We start from the raw sequence: 23,225 nt of genomic DNA, 5'->3' as shown, positions 1-23,225 counted from the left end.
ATTTTCTATCACATCACCCGCATTGCTCAAGGGTCAACTGTACTTTCTCCTTTTTAATAAAACAAACACGAGCTTAGGACTGGGATGTGTTAGACTAAATACGGTATAACAACGTCACTAGTCGAAGAGAGAGGTATCTATCTTTATCAGAGATGGACTGTGAAATTCCCAATAAAAAAACTCATAAAAACCTGCTACCGAAGAACTAGCTTACCTCTATACTAATGGTTTAAAAGGGACTGATTTTCATTTGAGGATTAAAAAAGAAAGTTATGGGCCTGTTTTGTATCTTGACTGTATCAGTGTCAAAATTTTCGTTGCACTAGTGTACCATAGCTTTGGAAGATGTTGGCCATTAGGGGAAACTGGACAAAGTACACATGGCTCTCTTTGCATTATTTCTTACAACTGCATGTAAATCTAGAATTATCTCCAAAAACAACATTTAACTAAAATAGAAAACAAAAACTGTTATGTAGGGAAGCATGACAGAAGAGGCAAACACTTGAAAGGCAGGGGAAGTTGATGCTGAAAAAATAACTGTATTTATGTTTTAATCAGATACTTTAGTCCTCAGGAAACACCCATGAAAGCAGAAAGAGTTTCACTTTTCCTTTACAGATGAGAAAAACAGGTTTGAGAGAGGTTTGCTAACTTGGCCGTGATGGTTGGCACTGAAGCATTCAGACTCCACAGGGCACCAAACAGGATACTCGACAGTTTCTGTGGATCTATTTTTTTTCCATCTTTAAAAAATTATGTAATAAAACATAATATAGAAAAGTGTGTAAAATATGTTATATTTTTAAAACAAGTTAAAAAGCAAAACTCCTATAACCATCGCCAAGATTAGAAAATAGAATATTGCCAGCACCCTGCAAATGTCTTATGAGTCCTTCATGATTCCAACCCTTCCCCCGTCACAGACAACTAGATTGACTTTAAGAACCATTTTCTTGCTTTTCTACCTAAAAATGCATCCCTAAACAAAGCAATTAAGTTTTGTGTGTTTTCTACTTCGAATTAATAAAATAATATTTAAGCATTTTTTGCATCATTTTTTGTCCAACATAATATGCACCAGTTCTATCCATGTTGTTGAGGGTAGCCATACTTTGCTCATTTCCATGGCTGTATAGTATTTTTGTAAGGCACAATTTATATATTTATTCTATTGTTGATATTTAGATGGTTTCCACATTTTGGCTGATATATCAATGTAGCTATAATCATTTTGGCACATGTGTCCTGTGTCTCATGTGTACAAGTTTCCTAGGGTATAGATACTGGAGTGGAGTTGTTGGGATATATTCAATTGTCTAGTAAGACAATGCTCAACTCCTTTTAAAAGTACATCAATTCCCATTACCACCTATAGTGCCTGTGAGTCCTCATTGTTCCATATCCTCAAAAAGACCTTGTACAGTCACTGTTAAATTTTTGCCAGTATTTTTTTGCATAAAATGGTGCCTTGTTTTGGTATTATTTTATTTCCCAGCTTATTAAAGAGACTGAGTACATTTCCTTATGTCTATCAGCCATTTAATTTATTTTTTCTTTTGTGAAATGCTTTTCCAGATCTTTCCCCAGTTTATTATTGATTCTTAGGAATACTTTATATATTGTGGATACTGGTCTTCTGATAGTTACATGTGTTGTAAATATCATATCCCATTCTGTTACTTATCCTTTCAGGCACTTAGTTTATAGCACATTTTGATGAAAAAAAAATGTCCTTAATTTTAGTAAATGTTTTATCAATATGAAGTTACCTAATTATCTCTAATAATCCTGTTTGCCTGAACATCTCCTTCGTCTGATATTAAAGTAGCTATACCAGCTTTCTTTTCTATTTTTATTCCTTACATTTTAGTTTGCTTTAGTTTGAGAAGGAAGGGGTTAACAGCTGATTCAGGGGCCTTTCCCCTAGCCTTGGGGACTCCTGAGGCTCTAACTTGGCTGAATCTTTCTTGCTACGCTACCTCAAGATAAACCAGAATCCATCTGAGCACTGTGTACTGGACCAAACATCTGACCTCATCGTCAATGTTGTTTATAAGTAATGGTTAGTTGGCATCGATGAGATGCAGTTGCACCAAAGAATGCACACTAGTCATGTACCTGGTACCCTCATGGTGGGATAGAGCTGTGGTTTCATTCAATGACTTTCGATTAAGCTTTTAGAAAAAATGAGGGAGAGCTATATATACTGACATGAAAAGATGCCTGCTCCATATTTATCAGGAGGAAAAAAACAGAGCTGCAGAATTTTACCTTTATGGCCAGTTATTTTTAAGTGTCTATTTTATGCCTGTACATGTAAATGATTATTCATCCAATCAGCACAGTAATTATTGAGTGCCTACTATGTTCTGGGCACTCTCTTAAATGTAGTGGAGAAAAAATAAGCCACAGACACAAAATCAGGGGGCAAAGTGGAAGACTTCCCAGCTGGTGGCCGCCCTTTGAAGAACTTTCTAACACTGCATACGGCTGTTCTCTCGCGACCACGCACCTTTAAAACTTGGCTAAGGAACTCACATTTTCTAAGCTTTTATTTCCTCTCCAATAAAATTGGGACACTATTCCTTGCCCTGGTGGCCTGAGTTAACGTGAGTACCAAATGAGTGAGCATATATGAAAGTCCCCAAAGAATTAGGTGCTATGCACGTAAAAGGCATGAGCTTAGAGCTGTCCCTTTCTTCCAGGATAAGTTCAAGCCCAGTTTGTTATGGGAATGTCAGCTGAGACTGTCTCCTCCTACTCTGATCTATGTCACGAACTGCATGTTTCTTGTAAAAAGATAATCTGCACATCTCTCAAAAACACATTTGAGACAGGTCTGTATTCCTTACTTGTATGTTGTCATCACCTAGCAGGGTTTTTTTTTTTTTTCTATTTTTTATTTTATATTAGAGTATTGTTGATTAACAATGTTGTGTTAGTTTCCGGTATACAGCAAAGTGATTCAGTTATACACATAACGTGTATCTACTCTTTTTCAAATTCTTTTGCCATTTAGGTTATTACAGAGTATTGAGCAGAGTTCCCTGTGCTATACAGTAGGTCCTTGTTGGTTATCTATTTTAAATATAGCAGTTTGTACATATCAATCCCCAAATCCCTAACTATCCCTCCCCCACCCTTCCCCCGGTAACCATAACTTTGTTTTCTAAGTCTGTGAGTCTGTTTGTTTTGTAAATACGTTCATTTGTATCACTTTTTTAAGATTTCACATATAAGTGATATCATATGGTATTTGTCTTTCTCTGACTTACTTCACTTAGTGTGATAATCTCTAGGTCCATCCATGTTTATACAAATGGCATTATTTCATTCTTTTTAATGACTGAGTAATATTCCATTGTATATATGTACCACATCTTCTTTATCCATTCATCCTACCACCTAGCAGTTTCTTATATGTGTTTGCTAAGTCTTTACATAAGATTCCTCCCCTACTCCAATCAAGCCCAGAGAGTACAGTGTGAAAACATAGCTACTTACTAAATACTATAAAATAATTTTTGAAAAACATATACTGGATTTAGTGGCTTTGGTTTTTGGTAATCTACTAGCATAGTAATCTGATTCATCAGAAAGCATTTATGGTGGACCTACTATGTGCCAGGCATTGTGTTACATGCTGGGAATACAGAAGTGATCAAAACAGCCTTGGTACCTGCCTTCAGAAAACTTTCAATCTAAGTGAGAAGACAGACTAAGTGCATTATGTGTATGTAAAGTTGATTATAGGAGAATCAGAGGGAATAGAAGAAAACATGGGAGGGTGGGGGAGGGAAGGCAGATGCTAACCTAGTCCAGGTTCGTTAGGGAATAAGGCTTATTTGAGAAACAGATCTCTAAACTGACTTTGCACTGGGAGTTACCTCGTTAAGAGGAAAAATTTCGTACACCATTGTTTGGTTAGTTATAACAAAGATTTCATAATAAGAAATTGAAAGCTTTCAAAGAGATATCAGTAAGTTGATTACTATTTAAAAATGAAATATCACAGGAGTATTAGATAAACAATCTGCAACTAGAACTTTTGAGCACAGCCCTCTTTATTTGCTATAAAATGTCTACTGTGCCCAAACGAAGTGCAACAAAATAGAATTTTTGTTTGTTTACTTATTTCCTTTTTCCAGTCTCAGAATGAAAGGAAGTATTTTACCTTTACTCTACATCCAGCCCCCCGAACTGTGTGTGTTAACTGTGGATTAAATGAGATTTAGACATGAGTCAGGGTCTCAGTAGGAACCTGATGGAAACTCAAATGAACAAATGAGGATAGTTTAGTGAAGGATCTATGTACAAGGACATGGGTAGAGTTAATGGAAAGCACCAAGTGATAACAACGCATCCCTGGTTAGAAATTGTCAGGACTCCTAGGAGCCAGTAAGCATCCTTAAATTTGCAGGGGAAAGGATGAAAACTGATTCAGGAAGCTGGAGAAAGAGCTGCAGTGACAGGGAAGGACCACTGGATAGGAGCTGTAGCCTTTAGTGGAGGAAGGCAGCCCTGGAGCCCAGAGCCTGGCAGAAAGTTCTGAGACTCCCTTCTCCTCTGATTCTTCTTTTTTTTTTTGGCGGCACGCGGGCCTCTCACCGCTGCAGCGTCTCCCGCTGCGGAGCACAGGCTCTGGACGCGCAGGCCCAGCGGCCACGGCTCACGGGCTCAGCCGCTCCGCGGCATGTGGGATCCTCCCGGACCGGGGCACGAACCTGCGTCCCCTGAATCGACAGGCGGATTCCCAACCACTGCGCCACCAGGGAAGCCCTCCTCTGACTCTTTCAACTCTTGCTGCTGCTGCCCAGGGACAAACCAAAAGGAAGCCAGAGAGAGAGGAAGCCCATTGATGCTGTGAGTAAAGGTCAGCCTTGTAGGATGCAGGGCTGAGTGGAGGAGAGTAGAGAGAGGATCTAAAGAGGCAAAAGAAAAATATACAACATAAAAAAATTACAGGGAATTATTATATTTCACCGTATTGTATTTTTTGTGCCTTTCTCTTGTTTATCCTCTTGTGCTAATAATCAGCTAAGATAGCCATAAAAAGATAAAACAATATTATGCTATGTGGTATGGGGGATCAGGTTATTTAATCCAGTTCTACAAATTCAGTTCTTCAGTGGATAATCCACAAAATGGATACTTAATTCCCACTGGCTCTCTATCATAAGCAGTTTGAAGTTTATCACCTTTCTCCTTCCATAATGGTAGAATTTTTAAGGTGTTTAATTTTCACAGGGAAGCTGAATCGTAATTGTCCATAAAGCACATCCACTGGGATATACATCTTTGTGCCTCTTCATCAGGTTATGTCAAATTGTATTTCCTAAGGTGCCCAACAGATTGTCATATATAACCAAGGAAATTCAATACAAGTACAATACAATGTACATTTAATACAAGGTATCTCTATGTACATTGAAGAATTCTGTTTACTGTAAGAATTAAACAACAATGCTTTGGTGTGTCATAAAAATAACACGCATAGTGAATATAGATGCTCCAAACATATTTGTTTGTTTTTTCCAGTCCAGTGTGGCAATGTGAATGTCAACCGAGGTTTCCCCCCAAGGTCTGGATGATGATTGAATGTGGCACATATCTCCCTGTGTGAATACTTGATCCTTCAATTAAAAAGGAAAAGAGAGAACAGCTTTCACAACGTGGAAGAATGCCTTATTACTGTTATGATTGCCTAAAAACGGAATCAACGGAATCTAAAAAAGAACGTGCTTGGGAAATTCTACCTGACAAACGGATGGGAGGTGTTTCATAAAAGTTACACAAGGTTTGCTTCAAACTGTCAAGCCATTTTCCTAAGTGATTCACCGAATTCTATAATCTGTTTCTTCTAGGAAATCTGAGTATTTCCAGGAAAGAAAACAGATTCATAGTTTGACTGTTTAAAAAGAAAGTTAGTTCAAAATAAAAAGTTAAAAAAAATAGTTATTCCTTTAAAACCAGAGAAAAATCAGGACAGAGATCTTAGAAGTGTTGAATCTTGGCACTGAGAGCAAGACACTGAACCCGTAAAAGTATCTGAAAAAAATATTTTTTTCACATGGCTACGTGGAATCCAAATTACGAGCATCTCTGCACAAAGTAGAGGTGAGGATTGCAGTGAATAAAATCATGCATTCTGAGTCACTCACACCTTGTTTTGTATTACGTTCCTACTTAACTAGCTGTCTTGCCTAGAGTAACTAAGTTGCTTAATACTTATAAATTTGAGTTTCCACATCTGAATGTTGGAATAACAGTACCTATTTCCTGGGCTAGTTATGAGATTGAAAGCTCCTGGCACATAGTTATAAATTGTAGCTGTTAGTATTACTACTATTATTATAGTATTAGCAGAAAATCAAATATTTCTTTCTCTGCATGGGTAGAGCACTTACTTAGTATTTACACGTACACCTTCATGTACATACATTCTAAAAATTTCTCTATATCCTTTCTTAATGTGAAGGACAGCATACACAGAGTGTGTATAAATGTCTACAGTTAATTAGTGTGTTTACCACCCATTCCTGAAATAATATATGTGCTCAAAAAATTGAACTAAACTTTCTTTCAATAATGTTCTGTTGTCTTCATGGTACTATGTGTAAGTCTGCAAAAATAATCAACTTCCTAAAATTTTCCTGTTCTTACTGAAATTATTGTCACTTCCTTGGTACATATCCATGTATGAATGCTCACAACCCTGGGTCAATACAAAAGGCTAAATTAGGAAAATGTTTCCATAGGCTCCTCAAGTATTCTCTCCTTTCTCAAGGAGACCCTGGGACCCTTGTCTAACGGGTGCCCAGCTCTCATGCCCATCTTGACATTAGCAAATCCTGATGGCTATAACAAGATAGCCTTTCACACTGAGGCACGCAAAGCAGATCCAGCTTGGCATGCTGTCTCTCTTTAGAACGTCTACGAATTACCAGGCTGAGGAAACTGTCTGCCAAATGACTGAGTCTCTAAGTATGTACTTTGAGCCTTCAGTAAGCCAAGATGGAGGTGCCTTTCCACTGCCTTTGAAATCATCCCACCTGTATTACATAATTATGACATGCTCTAAATGTGCATTTATGTGTACTGTACGATTGCATACGCTTATGCTTCTCACATCAACACAATTACCATTTTATTATTGTCCCTGGCATCAGTAAACACTAATCCATCCAACAGCTGTTTAATACTCATCTTCTCCATGACTGGCACCCTGCCAAATGCTGGGACTAGAACAGCAAACAATGCATATAGAATCCCTGCCCTCATGTGGGTCACAGTCTAACAGGGAAACTATTTTAGGTAAATTTACTTAGGTAAGGATAGTGGAGAGTTACAAGAAATTCTAAGTATTAATAAAGGATAAGAATTTCATATTTTATAGTTTTAGTTAGTATTTTAAATATATATATATATTCTACTGAGTTTAAAATGTTACTAAATATTATGCTAGACAAGGAGGAATAAGTTTGGTGGAGTCGGATATCTATGCTGATTTTAGCAAAGTAGACCTCAAGTGGGAGGAATAATCATATTTCCAGCTTCTAAGGCCAAAGCTTCTGAAAGGAGATAAAGCTCGTGAGAATTTGGAAGCTCTCAAAAGCATAATTCTAATTATGCAATTGTAATCTACACAATACAGGTCACACATTTCTTAGACAGTAATCCTTTGTGCTGCTTCTCATTGCTGGCTAATGGTATGACAAAGGAAGAGCCAAGGTCCTACAGAATAAAGGGTTCTTATCCACCTTGGACCTAAAAAGTAGCTCTTCTCGGAGGTTTTAAAATCCTGCCTGAAATTGCAGCCTGCAAAGAACACCTTTGCCAGAGGGAATGTGTATGCAAAGGACTCTTGAGTAGAGAAACAAAGGTGGAGCGTCACACCACCATTTTTGCAGGTGTGTGAAGCAAGTCACCAGGATTAAGCAGGGCATATTTGAAGGAAGCAAAGCCTTAGGTGTTAATCAAGTGATAACAACCCAGTACTTGGCAGACTAAGGCAATGCATAGCAAGCAGCATTCTTTAGAATAGCAAAATCATGGAAACTTAAGTGTCCATCAATAAAAGATGGATCACATAAGCTGTGGTTTCACTCAGAGGGAGTTTACACTGCCTTTCCAAAGAATGAAGTTGAGCTACACTTAACTGCCATGGAAAGATGTTACCACCATATTGTTAAGTGAGAAAAGGAAGTTGCACAAAAAGAGATGAACTCACGCTTTTTTAACAGATGTATATTTTATGCATATATCTTTTTGTGATTACTAATTTAAACTTTTGTTTGTTTTAACCTAACACAGTCCTTAATTTTGATTTTTTTCTGGTTTTAAAGTTTATTGCATTCTATTACATCCTCCCTACATCTCTTTTTGTTTTTCATTGTGGCGAAAAACACATAACATGAAACTTACCATCTTAACCATTTTAAATATACAGTATAGTAGTGTTAACTATAGGCACATTGTTGGGCAAGATCTCTAGAAGTTTCTCACCTTGCAAAACTGAAACTTTATATCCACTGAACAGAAACTCTCCACTCCCCTTACCCCCAACCCCTAGCCCCTGGTAACCACATTCTGTGTCCCTGTGTTTGACTACTTTGGATACCGCGTATACATGGAATTATGTCATATCTGTCTTTTTGTGACTGGTTTATTTTACTCATATAATGTTCTCAAGGTTCACCCATGCTGTAACATGTGACAATTTCCTTCTTTTTTTTAAGGTGGAATAATAGTCCACTGTATACATATACAACATTTTGTTTATCCATTCATTTACCCATGGACATTTGGGTTGCTTCCATCTCGATTACTGTGAATAACTCTGCAATGAACATGGGTGCACAAATATCTCTTCAAGATCCTTTTTTCAGTTCTTCTGGATAAATACCCAGAAGTGGGATTGCTGGATCATATAGTTATTCTATTTTTAATGTTTTGAAGATTTTTCCATACTGTTTCCCGTAACAGCTGCACCATTTTGCATTCCCACCAACGATGCACAGGGATTCTAGTTTCTCTATGTCCTCTCCAGCACTTGTTATTTTCTGTGTGATTTTTTTTTTTGACAGTGATAATCAACATATTTTTTGATTGAGCGCCGATTATGTGTCAGGCACTAGAGCTGCTGGTACAGCATTGAACAAAAGATGCTAGAACAGGAGAAATTCTCTGAGCATGTGAAGCATGTCCTGAAGCAAAGAACAAGCTACCCAGCACAAGTTGTGGGGCAGGAGCAGGTTGGGGAACAAAGGAATCGGAAACCAAGAGGCCAAGCTCCTAGCCCCTGGGTAAAGAGTATCCCCAGACTCCCTGCAACAAGAGAAGCCACCGCAACGAGAAGCCTGCACATCGCAACGAAGAGCAGCCCCCGCTCGCCACAACTAGAGAAAGCCCGCACGCAGCAACGAAGACCCAACGCAGCCAAAAATAAATTTAAAAAAAAAATTTTTTTTTTAAATTAAAAAAAAAAAAGATTATCCCAAGTTTAATGAGTAGGAGCTGATAGTTTAAATCCGAATCAGTTATAAAGCAGAGAGCCTGTTTCCTATGCCATGCTGGCTACAGGTTACCAATTGCTTGATAGGCAACAAGTGGATATTTATATATGAACCTTTTATACCTTTCATATTTTGTCACATATAAGTATGCATTGGGAAATACTTCTCATAGAAAGTGGGTTTACTGTTTCTCAACATTTTTTTCATGTTTATAAGGTCCTAATGAAATAATCCTTTATGTATATAGCTGACTAAGAGTCAAGATTTTGGAGCCTAGAGTGTACAAAACCAGACAATCAGTACCCCTTACAGAATACGACAGTCTAAATGTGTAAATACCTCTGGACCTGCTACATCTTAATAAAGACCCAGAGGGAAGACATTCCCACATCCTCAGGTTGCTTCTTCTCCATACACTTGGCACCTTGCACACATCCCTACCTCATTATTATTTGTTTACATGGACGTTTCTCCTAAGGAACTCTCTGGTCCTCTTAAGATCAAGGATTGGGCAAATTCATCTTGGTATCATCAGAATGATGGCACCTAGTGGGTCATCAAAAGTATATTTTGAATGAATACATTCAATTTTTGTAGGGCATAAGGAGGCTCTTGAAGTTATCTGGGTAAGAAATACTACGGGCCTTCATTAGAGGAGTACAGTTAACGAAAAATCAGGGGTGAGTAAGAACTGAACTCAAGAGTGCCTCCCAGGACTTCTCTGGTGGAGGAGCAGTGGTTGAGAGTCCGCCTGCCGATGCAGGGGACACGGGTTCGTGCCCCGGTCCGGGAAGATCCCACATGCCGCAGAGCGGCTGGGCCCGTGAGCCATGGCCGCTGAGCCTGCGCATCCGGAGCCTGTGCTCCGAAACGGGAGAGGCCACAACGGTGAGAGGCCCACGTACCGAAAAAAAAAAAAAAAAGTGCCTCCCAGGTTTCTGGTGGTACTACTGGGTGGTGCTAATCAGGGAGAGGGGAAACACAGGAGAAAGGGCCGGTAGAGGGGAAGAGAGCATCAGGAGAAACAACTTGGATATGTTGAGTTTAAAATACAATAGAGATCCGTGTGGGGAACTCCTGAAGGGATGCTAAGGAGGGACGACTCACCCAGAGGGTGTATTTAATATTCTTTCAGTATTTTAAGAATTTATTTATTTTTTGGCCTCGCCACCCGGCATGCAGGATCTTAGTTCCCTGACCAGGGATCGAACCCGTGCCGCCTGTAGTGGAAGCGTGGAGTCTTAACCACTGGATCGCCAGGTAAATCCCCCAATACTCATCAGCATTTTGAATGGTAACCAAGTCAACGGGATATGATGATTATTCAGGTCTTTGGTTGGAGCACTAGAATCTACTCCTTTAATCAGTGCCCCCAAGATGGTTCTAATAATCAGGTATGTTTGAGCAGCACAATTTAAAATCATTTGAAAGGGTACCTGTAGTAACATAAGGCTGAAGCCTATCTTATTTTCCAATTGTATTACTCTTCCACAGCATATTCAGAAATTAGAAAGCAACCACAGTGCAGTGTACTGTAATATGGGCCTAGTTCCATTCAATTCGAACTAGGCATACTCAAGAAGAGGAAATTAAAAATTCTTAAGTCAAATGCAAAATCCAAACTCCAAAAAAAAACCCACCTAGTCCCAGACCCCACACAGCTGAACAAATATATTTCAGAAACAAATACATGTCAAACAAACATATCCCGGGATCTGGCCTGTAACTACTTCTATCCTCTCTGTTGGTATCATTAAAGACTCAGGACTCTACAATATATACGCTAATGATTGAATGAAATTTTCACAAGACACAACTAAATAAATTAAGTATTATTAGGTATCAGCAGAAACTACTCCACTGTGTTAGGCTCCATGAAGGAAAAGAGGAATAAATGATTTATGGTCCTTATCATCTGGTGGGCATGTTTGACATGCGCCCAAATAAATTTGGGCCAAGGATGAATAAAGTACGTGTCATGATGATGGCACAGGAAGAGGATACATGGTCAAGAGAAGAGAGGAAGCTTGACTTACACTCAAGAAAGAGTGAAATGATTGCATAAAATAAGAGGCTTAACATTTAGTCCTGAGGAATGAGTTAGATTTGGAGAGATGGTAGGGATCGTGAACTCCAATTTTATAATCCAAGGAAACTGGGGTTCATGGCATTTAGTAAATTTTCCAGAGTAAAATCAGAGATAAGATTTGACTCTAGGACTATTTGACTCCATACCCATGTTTTTCAACCAGGAGGCTAAAAAGGAAAGTGTGTTTCAAGGCTATGCCAATGCAGATCGAGTCGCAAGTTGGGGCTGATGTGAATGCCTGACTAAAGAATCTGGACTTTATTCTTTGGGTTTTTAGAGGGAAGTGTGGGAGCTTTGAAAACAGATGAAGTGACAAGATAAACAGCCAACGATCAGATCCTCCTCTAGGCAATGGAGGATAGAAACTGAACACTGGAATATCTGAGGAAAGTGGAGAGAGAAGTAATGAAGAGAAGAAATTTTTTTCTTTTTAATGAAACTATTACTTAAAAAATGTCTAACCATTGCCCCACAGTAAAAATTCTGAAAACTCTGATGTGATTAAACACAGACTTTAGAATAAATGAACGTGTTAACACCAATCTTCTAAATCTCCCAAATTCTTATGGTTCAATGAATATACTTTAAAACTGCTTGTAAATATATAACACATAATACACAAAGATTCTTTGAAATGTCGAAAGTATTTCTTTAGTCCACCTAGGATTCTGGGGGCAGTTATAGTCACAACTACTGATTAGGAGGAAGGGAAATGTCTACTAAACAAATCATGTAACAGCAGTTAAGAGCAATCCGACTGGAATAAATCATTCGCATTTTCATTGCCACCTACAGACCAGGTTTCTTTGTGGAGCACAATGTATGACAAGATTGTTGACTGTTTAAGTATCAAATAGCTATCCATTTACTTTTTACTAGGAAATTTGTAATAGTTCAGGGATAACTTCAATAGCAGAGATAATCACTAACTGTAATTATTAGATCTCTCTCCCTTACCTCAAATATATCTCATGCATTTGCCAAAAGTTTAATTAAAATGAGATGACTGGAGTAATTAATATCACAGTAAACATAAGACAAACTAATAAAATTGTAATTCTTCTTCTTTCACTCTTTCTGGCTATGCTAAAAGAGGCCATTTCAGTTTTCAGTAATGAGTTTCCTAAAACAGTTTCTATGATATTAAAAGTCTTCTTGATATTTGTCTTAAAGAGGAACAAAATTTGATGTGATGTAAGCTTGACCAGTGTGGAAAAATGACACTATGTTATATGGAACTTAAAGATATTTCCAGTAAATGAATAAAGCAATTTCTGTCCCAAGTTACTACAAATTCTTTATAAGGTTTTATTTTAGCAAACTTTAACTGACTAACCTAACTCTCTAAACTATTCAAAGACATATATATATATATATATGTGTATATATATACATATATATGTGATATATACACATATCACTTAGAAATATATACAGTCCATTTCAAGTTAAACAAGAATAAATGAATATATATTTAATGTATGCATGCTGAACTATTTATAAATAACATATTAAAAATACAGAGTTCCAAATGGTCCCTTTTAAGATAAACTTATTAAAGCAAAAGCAGTTTGAAATACAGTATGTGCACCAACTTTCTATCTCCCTACTTCTCTAAGAAAGAATGAATAACAGTCAAAAACAAGAAGTCATTGAAAATATAATGTCACTCTCACAAGGCCATTCTTTGGGAATCCTGGTTTGTTCTCTTCACCTCTCCCAGAACATATTAAACCATAAGATGCAGTACATAAGAACTATCAAAAGGGAGCACTTTTGAGCCACCAAAATTGTATGTTAACCTAAAAACTACAATCTCCTAAACTACAGACAATGATACTATCTCAGGTATTTTATGTGCTAAAATGATCATTAAAAATTAAGCACCACATATAAGCTGCCATTTAGAATATTAATTTACCTTTGCTAATCATCTTTTTAACTTGAGGCTAAAAGAGTTCACTTACCATTTGGATATTCAGGCTCAGTCCAGGAGATGTTAAAGGAGTGAGGTGAATCCGGGTGCACTTTGGGGGCTGGCACGCCTTCGGGGGCCCTCTCCTCAGTCAGGGCCTGGCTGGCCTCACTCACTGTGCATCCACCCCCGGTGCAAGCCTGGACAGAGAGACAAAAAGAGCACATTTCACTTTGGGGTCCCAAAGTTCAGATGAGCATTGAAGAAAGAGAGTTCACCATAAAGAGTTCCAGATCCTTTAAAAAAATGCTCTCTTTTTTAACCTCCCATCCCCCAAATAAATTTGTTTCATTGCTGAGGTTTGACATTTAATTTGTTTGCTTTTTAGGACACGAGACATCCATCTCCAACAATCAAGCAATAACCCAGAATGAAAGAATGTATGGATTATGAATACATCCTAAGTTAGAGCCTAGAGATGGGGCATATATTGACTGTGTGAATAGCCACGATGAAGTTATCCTCACACAAAGGTTCTTAGAATGAATTACACACACACACACACACAGACAACTGTGTACACCATATGAGAAAACTACTAGAGATTGAAGACTACTTCAGGACAAAACAAGTGATTTCTAGGAAAAAAAGAGCACAGGAAGTATAATCGCTTTCTACTTACTGTAGCGTGAGCAACACGTTTAAAGAACACAATGTGAAATGGAATAAAACCATATTTCTCATAAATTGACAACAAAGCAGCTGTTGAGTGAATGTTTATGGGCTTTAAGGGTCAAGTCATTTACTTACGTGCCGGGGAAACTGAGCTTCAATACGTGGCCAACAAACTTAAAATGCTCACAGAACCCCCAAATTCCCAAAGGAGGGAGGTACTACTAATTCCAGAAATGGATTCATGGATATTAGGGATATTCAGAAACTTCTGTGTACATTTTCATCATAAACTGCCAACAATTCCAAATAAATGTTTCAGTATATGAGGAAAATATCACCCCTACCTATGAGATAAGCACTTCTCCAGGAAATTGAGACATGAACACAGTTTTTCCAGCCTATGTCTGCTAGTAAATATCAGCAATTATGTCTTTACATAACACAGCTATTTGAAAACTACGCTAAAGCTTTGTTCAGTACCTCTTTAAGTTACAACTGTAATTTACACAATAAGATGTAAAGATCTTTCAAAAAGCACTAAATTTTACCACGAGCATTAAGAAAATGAAGCGAAATCATAGGACAATGTAAAAGGCAGGCATTTTCATGGAAGGTAGATATGACTAATAGTAAAACACCGAAAGCCCTCTCTATTTTTTCGGGGCTGTACCAAGCTTTCCAGTTTGATACTGAAGGAATGACCTTTTGATACTTAAAGCAGTTAGTATTCTTTTTCCTAAAGACAGAAGAAAGCTGACGGATTTTAAAGGTATTTTCTTATACTGAAGTACACTACTTGTAAAGTTGCTGCAAAAGAGCTTCAAATTCTTCGCTCTAAGTAACAATAAATGGTCCGTAGACTCGGAGATCAATTTTACCTCTTATTGTAAGAAGACAACAGTAACCCATGTCTTCAGGATAATTTCTCAGCGTAAGCAAGTTTCAGATGGGCTAAACTGTGGCCTGGGCATGAAACTGCATTAAGATTGGGGACCTAATTAACCTCTGCGGGCTTCCTCTAATGCTCAGCTGTGGCACGTGCATATCTCTGTAAGAGATAAACCATACTCATCCTGAGAACAGAATCTTGGCAAATAAGGAGAAATCAATTGAGCTCCTGATTCGAAGCCCTAGGACATGTTGCTATTAGCCCAAGAAATAACTACCTGAACGTTAAAACAGAATAAAAAAAAAAAAAAAATTTCCAACGTGCTAAAAGTCCACCAGAAAATGTGGCAGGAAAAGAGGCTGTATGAGACAGCTGAATTATCGAAGGAAAATGCTCAAAGGAGCATACTTTCCAGTCCTTAGAGACAGATAAGTCCATCCACTGGCATTTCATAGACTTTTTTTTCCTTAGGAGGGGAAAAATGTTGTGGCATGTTATGCTGAAACTCAAACCACACTGGGATGTAATTCTGATAGTCTCTTTGTCACTATTGTTTTTCTTATTTGTGGCCTAAGAATTCCCCCTGCCATCTCTCCCAGAGAAATACTGTATGTACTATGTGACATTTCACTATGCATTTTTTTAAAACAGAGCGTGAATTAAAATTCACTTCGTTTTGAGAATTTTATGGAATGGGGAATTCTGGAATAAATAAAGACATCCTCTGGTTTGGAAGGACTGTTTGTTGGGCTGTGTCATGGAAGACCCATAAACTAGCAACTTGATAAAAAGCCTCTTAAGGGTCCAAGGAGTTTATGAGAGAATTTTTCTTGGAAATGAACCCGAATTTACAAAGGGGTTGCTGAAACAACAGAATTACCTGCAAGATATTTTATTTTGTTCTTTTTCTCCCACGTTCTTTCTGTATGCGTTTAGAGGCGCTAGGTGAGTGGGGTGAGTATCTTAGTTCCTTCGATAACGTAATAAATGTTCTTAAAGTTGTTTCTGGGTATAGCTTTTATCAATTACAAATATACTGTTTTAAACTGAGAAGTCATACTACCATCCTGAAGTGATGAGTAACTGGTCCAAATAGGAGATTCAATTTTGGTACAGTAAAATGCATAACTAATAAAAGCGTATCAATTATTTTTGAAATCATGACTATTAAGAACATCTAAAACTAGCATTCTCTTTTCTAAGAGGTTGTTTTCAGATAAGTAGCATCTGACGATGTTAAGAACGCAGCATATCTTTAAAGTATGAAGAAAAAGAACAAGGCCATGTTAGCTAGAAATGATCTTTAGAAAATTTAAAGCTCATCAGTTCCAAGAACCTTTCCAGGAAATATACTTAACATTCATCAAGAGGCAAATGTGACTATTTTTAATATGAATTTATCAAACTATCAAAGTAATATGAATATTATCAAACCATACATATCTCGATACCTGTCTTACAAGCTTCCTTATTTAATTGCTGGCTTATTATCTTAACCAGGAGCTACCACACTTTGCAATACCATTTGTTGAGTGGAACAAAATATTATACTGCTTCTTCTAGGACAAAGAGCTTGTATTTTGAACCACACAGTCCCTAACTCTGACATTTTACAGCAAGTTATTTGATTCACATCGGAAGTCTCAGATTCTTTATGAAATAAATGTACTCAGTGTTCACTCATTCATTCATTCTTTCAAGAACTGTTTGCGAGCTTCCAGTTTTCCGACACCTTGTTTAACTCCGCCGATATATGCAGTCTCTACCCTTTAGGAGTTTCTAAGGCAGGCAACAGGGGAAATTACACGAAACCACATGAAGTAACATACCTGCTCCAGTCTGGAGTAAATCATATGGAATGCCCATGTATTTTTCTCTAATGCCTGCCTAAATGCTTTGTTATCTGTATGTGTTGTTCCTTAGCACTTAGCATGCTAAGAGGCAACTCCACTTGGCTGAGAACCTGATCTCCACCTATTAATCTCATGACCTTGAAAGCCAGTTATTATGTTGAAACTGTAAATATACACGAGTTCCTCAATTAACCAAGATGAACCTAAAATGTTCTGGTTCATTAAATTTATGGGTTAACAGAGTTAAAGTAAAAAACCTTTTAGTTGAATACTTCCTGAAGATGTATCAGTGTATTTTCTGCCCTAACAAATACAGTGAAATCAAAAATAAGATGAGCAAATTTACTTCCCTAACAAGAGTTGGGACAAAGACTTCCACGTCTTTATGACATCTTGCACCAACATCATTCAGTGGCTGACAGGTCTCCTTTGACTTCACAAAATATTATTTGGGGTCACCTTTTTAGCATCATAGAATTTTAGGGCTCAAAGAGACATTAAAAATCATTTAATTCAAAGTCTTACTTTTAGACTTGAAGAACCTAAGACTCAGTGTAGTTAAGTGAATTTGTCTTAGGTCATTCAGTTAGTGGCAAAATCTGAATTAAAACTCAAGAGAGCAGACTCCCAATCTAGTGGTATTTATTTTTCAAGGTATTACAGATTTATAAAACATAGGAGATTCAGGTGGATTTTCATTGACTGTGCAGAATATCCTAAAAATCGCCTTGGAAGTAGAAATTTGTCTCCTATCCTTTGCTTCCTTCTAAACAAAACCAAGAGTGACACAATTCCTGTTTAATTTTAGTTGCTTCTAAACCATAGGGACTTTTCTTATTTTGATATCACCACTGTTTTGAAAATAGTGTGGATTTCTGTATTAGCTTTTGAAAAGCAGGTTCATACACTTCTTATATCTTGGGTAATAAAGCTAAGTAATCCAATCGCTGATTCAGAAACCCATCTGCGTGCTGAACACCTAGGCACATGAAGCCAGTTCTGAACAGGATTTTTAACATTGTCTGATTGCCCTTGTTTGATGGTGTCAGGTCAGACAGCAACAGTTGAATGCAGTTTATTTTCTTGTGGTATAATATTTAGAGCATTCAAGAGCATGTTAAGTGAAATGAATGCATACACAGTGTCTACATAAATGTAAATTTATTCATAATCAAGAGCAGAATATTTTCTATGGCATTTATCAAAGCAAATATCCTTATATAGGTATTACTATAAAATGAAGAGTGTGTTTAAAACAAATAGGGACAATCTCATGTTTATATTCAGTTATTTTCAGATGTGCTATTAAACTTAAAAAAGATTATATTTCTTCAAAAAACAAAAGGAACTACTGAGTATAAATTCCACAGTAATATCAAGGTCTTTTAAAAGACCTTTGTGAAAACGTGCTGTTTTGCATTAAAAAATGCTATCGCCTGTCTAAACTGTGTTGATTCTAGGGTTTTATTAAGTGACTGTTCTTTTGAGACAGAAGTGTAATGTAAACCAGAATATAATAATAATCAAGAATATTTGGGGGTCATTTAAACCTTCATTTAAAAATATAAGACCTATATTTTCATACTGCACATTGCTTTTCAAATGAGTACAAGCCCCATGGGGAAATAACTTTATTAATCCAAGCATTTTCTAAAAAGCCCTCAACAATTATGACATTCTACAAACAATAAAGAAGAAATAATTTCTGATAATCCCAAATTAGATTTGGAAAAACCTACTGATTCAGATGGTTATTCTATTGTTTTGCATAATATAAAATAAATATGTAGGTATCAGATCAGCAGAATTTTCACTTTGTATTTGAAGTGAGATTTCAGTGTAAATAGCAATACAAGAGAATTTTGGTTTCTTTTTTTTTAAGTGAGGCATGGAGAGAAGATGAGACAAAAGAAAGGGAAGCAGCAAGGGGAATGATGGCGACAGAGAAACTGATAAAAGTAAAGTGAACTTACTCCCAGCTTGATGAAGTATTTATTACCAGGGAAAAGGTACTGTAGCACATGATCCTGAAAAAGTTCTGTACTATTATAGATGACATCCCAAATTGTAAAATCATGCGTGTGATTTGAAATATATAGTATATAGCGCTCCAGAATTCCATTTACTTTTCTTGGTTGTTTCCACCTAGGAATGAAAAAATATAGCATTATTATCATCATACCTTCAAGTCCAATCTGAAATGTGCGGGATTTTTAAAGGACACATATGAACTTGGATTTATGCCACTGTAAAGAAACACACTGAGAGCTCAAAAGTGATTCACTTAAAAAACCCAAGTAGTCATTAAATGTCTATTCTGAATGGTATAAAAATATGACATAGTACCTGCTCTCTAGTTATTTATATTTTTAATTAGCTAATAATACAAAAATGTATGAGTGAGTACTTGATTTTGAGCTTAAGCCACAGAACAAAAATTGGGAAAAGTACTGAGAACTTCTGAGAAATGAGAGGGAGAGATAATTGCATAATTCAAGCCATAATTGTCTTGAGAAATGCAGCAATCTAACATAGAGGTAATATGCAACTATAGAAGAAAAGCTGAAATTGGAAAGGCTGAAGTACTCAAATAAGACTTCTTGAATGAGGTGACAAACTGCCTGGATACATACGATTGTATACTTGATAGATGGATGGGAATTGGTAGGCAGAAGGGAAAATATTCCAGATGAGGGTTACAAAGTGTCAGTGGGAATGAGTAGGACAAGTCGTGGAACAGACAGGAATTGGTAAATTGGGAAATAATTATCATAGTGGGAAATCTTTTAAGGTAAATAAAGTGGGCTCAGCTTGGGACGCTCTGAAAGCCAATGGAAGAGTATAGACCTGGAACAATGGGATATAAATCACAGTGTTTTTCAGCTTAAATGAATATCATAATCTCTTCAGTTCAAACTCTTTTACAGATTAGAAAACAGAGACTAAGAGCGATGAAAAGTAAACAAGTATTAGCTAGTGGGAAGAGAGGTCTACTGAGTTTTAATTCAGTACTGCAATATACCTTGTACCTCACGTATTAGGAAATGGATCAGTAATATCAAAAATAATCTGAATGTGCCAATACGTGAAAGCTTCTTTCTGACTTCAAATGCTGGGGAACAAGATAGTCTTAGTTTGTAATCAAAAAGAAGAAATATGGGTTTCCCTGGTGGTGTAGTGGTTGAGAGTCCGCCTGCCGATGCGGGGGACATGGGTTCGTGCCCCGGTCCGGGAAGATCCCACATGCCGCGGAGCGGCTGGGCCCGTGAGCCATGGCTGCTGAGCCTGCGCGTCTGGAGCCTGTACTCCGCAACGGGAGAGGCCACAACAGTGAGAGGCCCATGTACCGCAAAAAAAAAAAAAAAAAGAAGAAATATAATTATGCTCTCTAATTCCAAATCATTGCAAATAATGCCTCACATATAAAAAGCCCAAGGTAAGTAAGTGGTCAGTTTTTCCCTTATTGAAGTTTGCACAGAATCTGCATATGTGTGTAGCTCAGCCTGATTGCATAAAGACAAAATGGAAATTAAGTTGGCAAGTGATAATCAAAGGTTCCCAGAACCACTGAACTAATCACCTCTATGCATTTAATCACAATAAAATTAATTTTATGTCACAAACCCTTCCCTTGATTGAACTCACTGGGATTCTTGCATGAACCAGTGTGTGACAGTGACAACATTTCTACTTACTGTACGGATATAGTTCTAGAATCCAGGACGGTCAGAATTGGGGGATCCACATGGTCTGGTGGCAGCTGTGCCGTGTACAGTATGACCACGGAACTGTTTGTACATCCCACATATGTGCAAGCACTGAGTAGAAACTGGTGGGGCGTAAAGGCCACTAAATCTAGGGGGTGGAGGAAACAAGAATGTATTTACCATCATAATTTTGATTCAGGAGATCTCACTTATTCTCTACTTTCCTACTTCTTAGAACTGTTAAAGTTTAAAATAAGAATTAATAGACATACAAATCAATAGAAATAAAATATAGGCTGTTTTATCCTTTAAACATACTATGGTCAGCTGTAAATAGAGAAGGGTCAGTCAAACTTTTTCTTTTAACAAATTTGACTGTTTTCTTGATTGTCTGCGACCAGGTAAATCATTTTCTGAGTTTAGAGTTAGTTCAAGGGCTCTGTTAAAAAATAAATGAGTCATTTAAATTATTTTAGAGACATATTTGAAGACAACAGGTCTGGCTTTTGAAATGCAAATAGATAGCTTGTAAGAGTGACTTTGCTCTTGTAATTCCTTTTGTTGAACTTTTTTCTTCTCCTGTCCACCTGGCCAACTACATATTATTTGACCTTCAAGTTGTCCAGGCTCAGTGCAAATGATAATTTCTTTCTTAAGATTTCCCAAATGCACTGGGCGTGGAGCTATCATCCTCTCCTTTGTCTCCCAGGGTTTCGCTTTTGGCATAGCGCTTACAACCCTGTGTCATAATGATTTGTTTCCATGACTATCTGATCCATCAGACTGGACACTGTAAAGGAAGCAATGGTGCTATATTCATTTTGCATTCTCAATATCTAGCACAATGTCTGGCGCATTGTAGGTTCGAACATATGTTTGAATAAATGAAGAAAGAATTAATGAATGAGATGATCTAGATATAGTTGAGCTAGGTATAGTTGATCAAGAGAGTGGGTTAGTACCCGAGCCAGCAATAATCTCTCCCTCCCCTGAACTTCCCTGGTACTTTATACCTATCTGCCTCTCTAATGGATACCATATTCCCTTGCGTTAAAAGAAACTAATCTGTAATTTACTAATTTAATTCTAAAATACCCCAAACACTTCTTTTATAAAGGTACACAATAATTAGTTTGTTGAATGAATCTAAGCAAAGTTCAGTCAACTTTACCAAGATTTAAACATCAGTCACATTTTTATACTACTAGAAATAATCATTATTTTCTGGAATACTTTTGAAATAAGGTAGTTACAAGTTACAAGCAACACATCTTCTTTAAAGATCATTAACCTTGAACCATTACAATTTCATGTTTAAAAGATGAATGAAATGCAGCCTAATTCAGGGAAATAGATACTGCATTGCACTGACAGCAAAAGTAAACTGGGAAGAGAACACTTTGATTTTCATGCAAAGTATAATCAATTGGTTAAACATGTAGGCCATCAGAAGAAAGGCAAAAACATTTTTTACACTAAATATAGTTACTCTAGAACAAAAGGTGATTATCAAGAAGAGACTTGCAATGCTTTGATTAAGGCTTGTTTGCTTCACAACTTTATCCTACAAGTACTTGATGGTATCAAGTTAAGGGGGGGCACCCTCAGGCAATGGGGTCAGAAGATAAGTTATAAGGACACTTTGAAGTTGGTGTTAAAACCTTGGGCTTGCCAGGGACTTCTGAGAGATGGCAGGAACAGCTACACCCTGTGTGCACAAATCAGACAGAACTGGGGTACTTTCATTTGGAGAAACATTCTATGAAACTTATAAAGTTAAAAATCATGAGAACAGTGGCCTCAGATGCTACAAAGAGAGCAAACTATTATTTACTGTGGGATAACTTCAGGCACAAAACATGTCCTACTAGCAGGTCCAATCTTGGCCAAAACTATAATGTGTTAATATGCTAACATGTTATATCTGTCATTTCCCTGTTTTCGTCATCTTCTCTTTCTGATTCTCAGGAACTTGGTGACCGCAGCCTCTCGTCCCTCCCACTTGTCCGAATTCCTTGCATTCCTGAGAAAGGGAAGCTGGGGATTTGACTCAAAAACCAGTTTCAGGAGCAAAACCAAGGAGGACACAGAGCCTAGAGGAAGGGGGAATCCCAGATGGGTAAGTCAGTGCAACTAGGGAAAAGCTGTAGTATTTGAACATGAGAATACAACAATCTCCTCTGAAAGGACATGCCCCAGCAAGAAATTGTATTCCATGGGGCTGATTCCAAGTGACTTTGGAATATATTACATGAGAATCTCTCCCAGCCATACCAGAGTGTCTTGGTCAGCTGCAAACCTGACTGGATGCTACAATGCTCTTTTGCCAGTGAACTCTTTGTGGTGGGCAGTTTTCTTGCTTTCTTGCATTCTAGCTTGTGGAGGCAGAGATCTGGCTACCTAATTTGCAGGTGGTGAAGAAGTCGTAGCGTTCAAAGGTGCCCTGAGCCTTACCTGTATGTGGGGCAGACTTGCGTATCTGGGAGTCCTTAGTTATCTTGAGCTGGTGGGGTCAGAAGGCATCATCATAGTATCACCATATCAAGTATCTCCTTATCATAGAATGCCCCATTCTCTTT

General features: G+C 37.5%; 1 protein-coding gene across 1 annotated transcript in view; it reads right to left on the bottom strand.

Annotated features, from left to right (window-relative positions):
• Positions 1 to 23,225, bottom strand: part of USH2A (usherin) — a 791,707-nt gene that overhangs the window by 385,896 nt on the left and 382,586 nt on the right. The window contains exons 32-34 of the mRNA XM_065876328.1: positions 20,635 to 20,794; positions 18,913 to 19,084; positions 13,575 to 13,722 (exon numbers count right to left, since the gene is read on the bottom strand). Of these exons, the coding sequence (XP_065732400.1) occupies positions 13,575 to 13,722; positions 18,913 to 19,084; positions 20,635 to 20,794 (480 nt within the window). The remainder of the gene's footprint in view (positions 1 to 13,574; positions 13,723 to 18,912; positions 19,085 to 20,634; positions 20,795 to 23,225) is intronic.

This window comes from Phocoena phocoena, chromosome 1 (genome assembly GCF_963924675.1).
Source record: "Phocoena phocoena chromosome 1, mPhoPho1.1, whole genome shotgun sequence".
NCBI lineage: Eukaryota > Metazoa > Chordata > Mammalia > Artiodactyla > Phocoenidae > Phocoena > Phocoena phocoena.
Note: the sequence above shows the minus strand (reverse complement) of the source record. Positions and strands in the feature narration are given on the sequence as shown.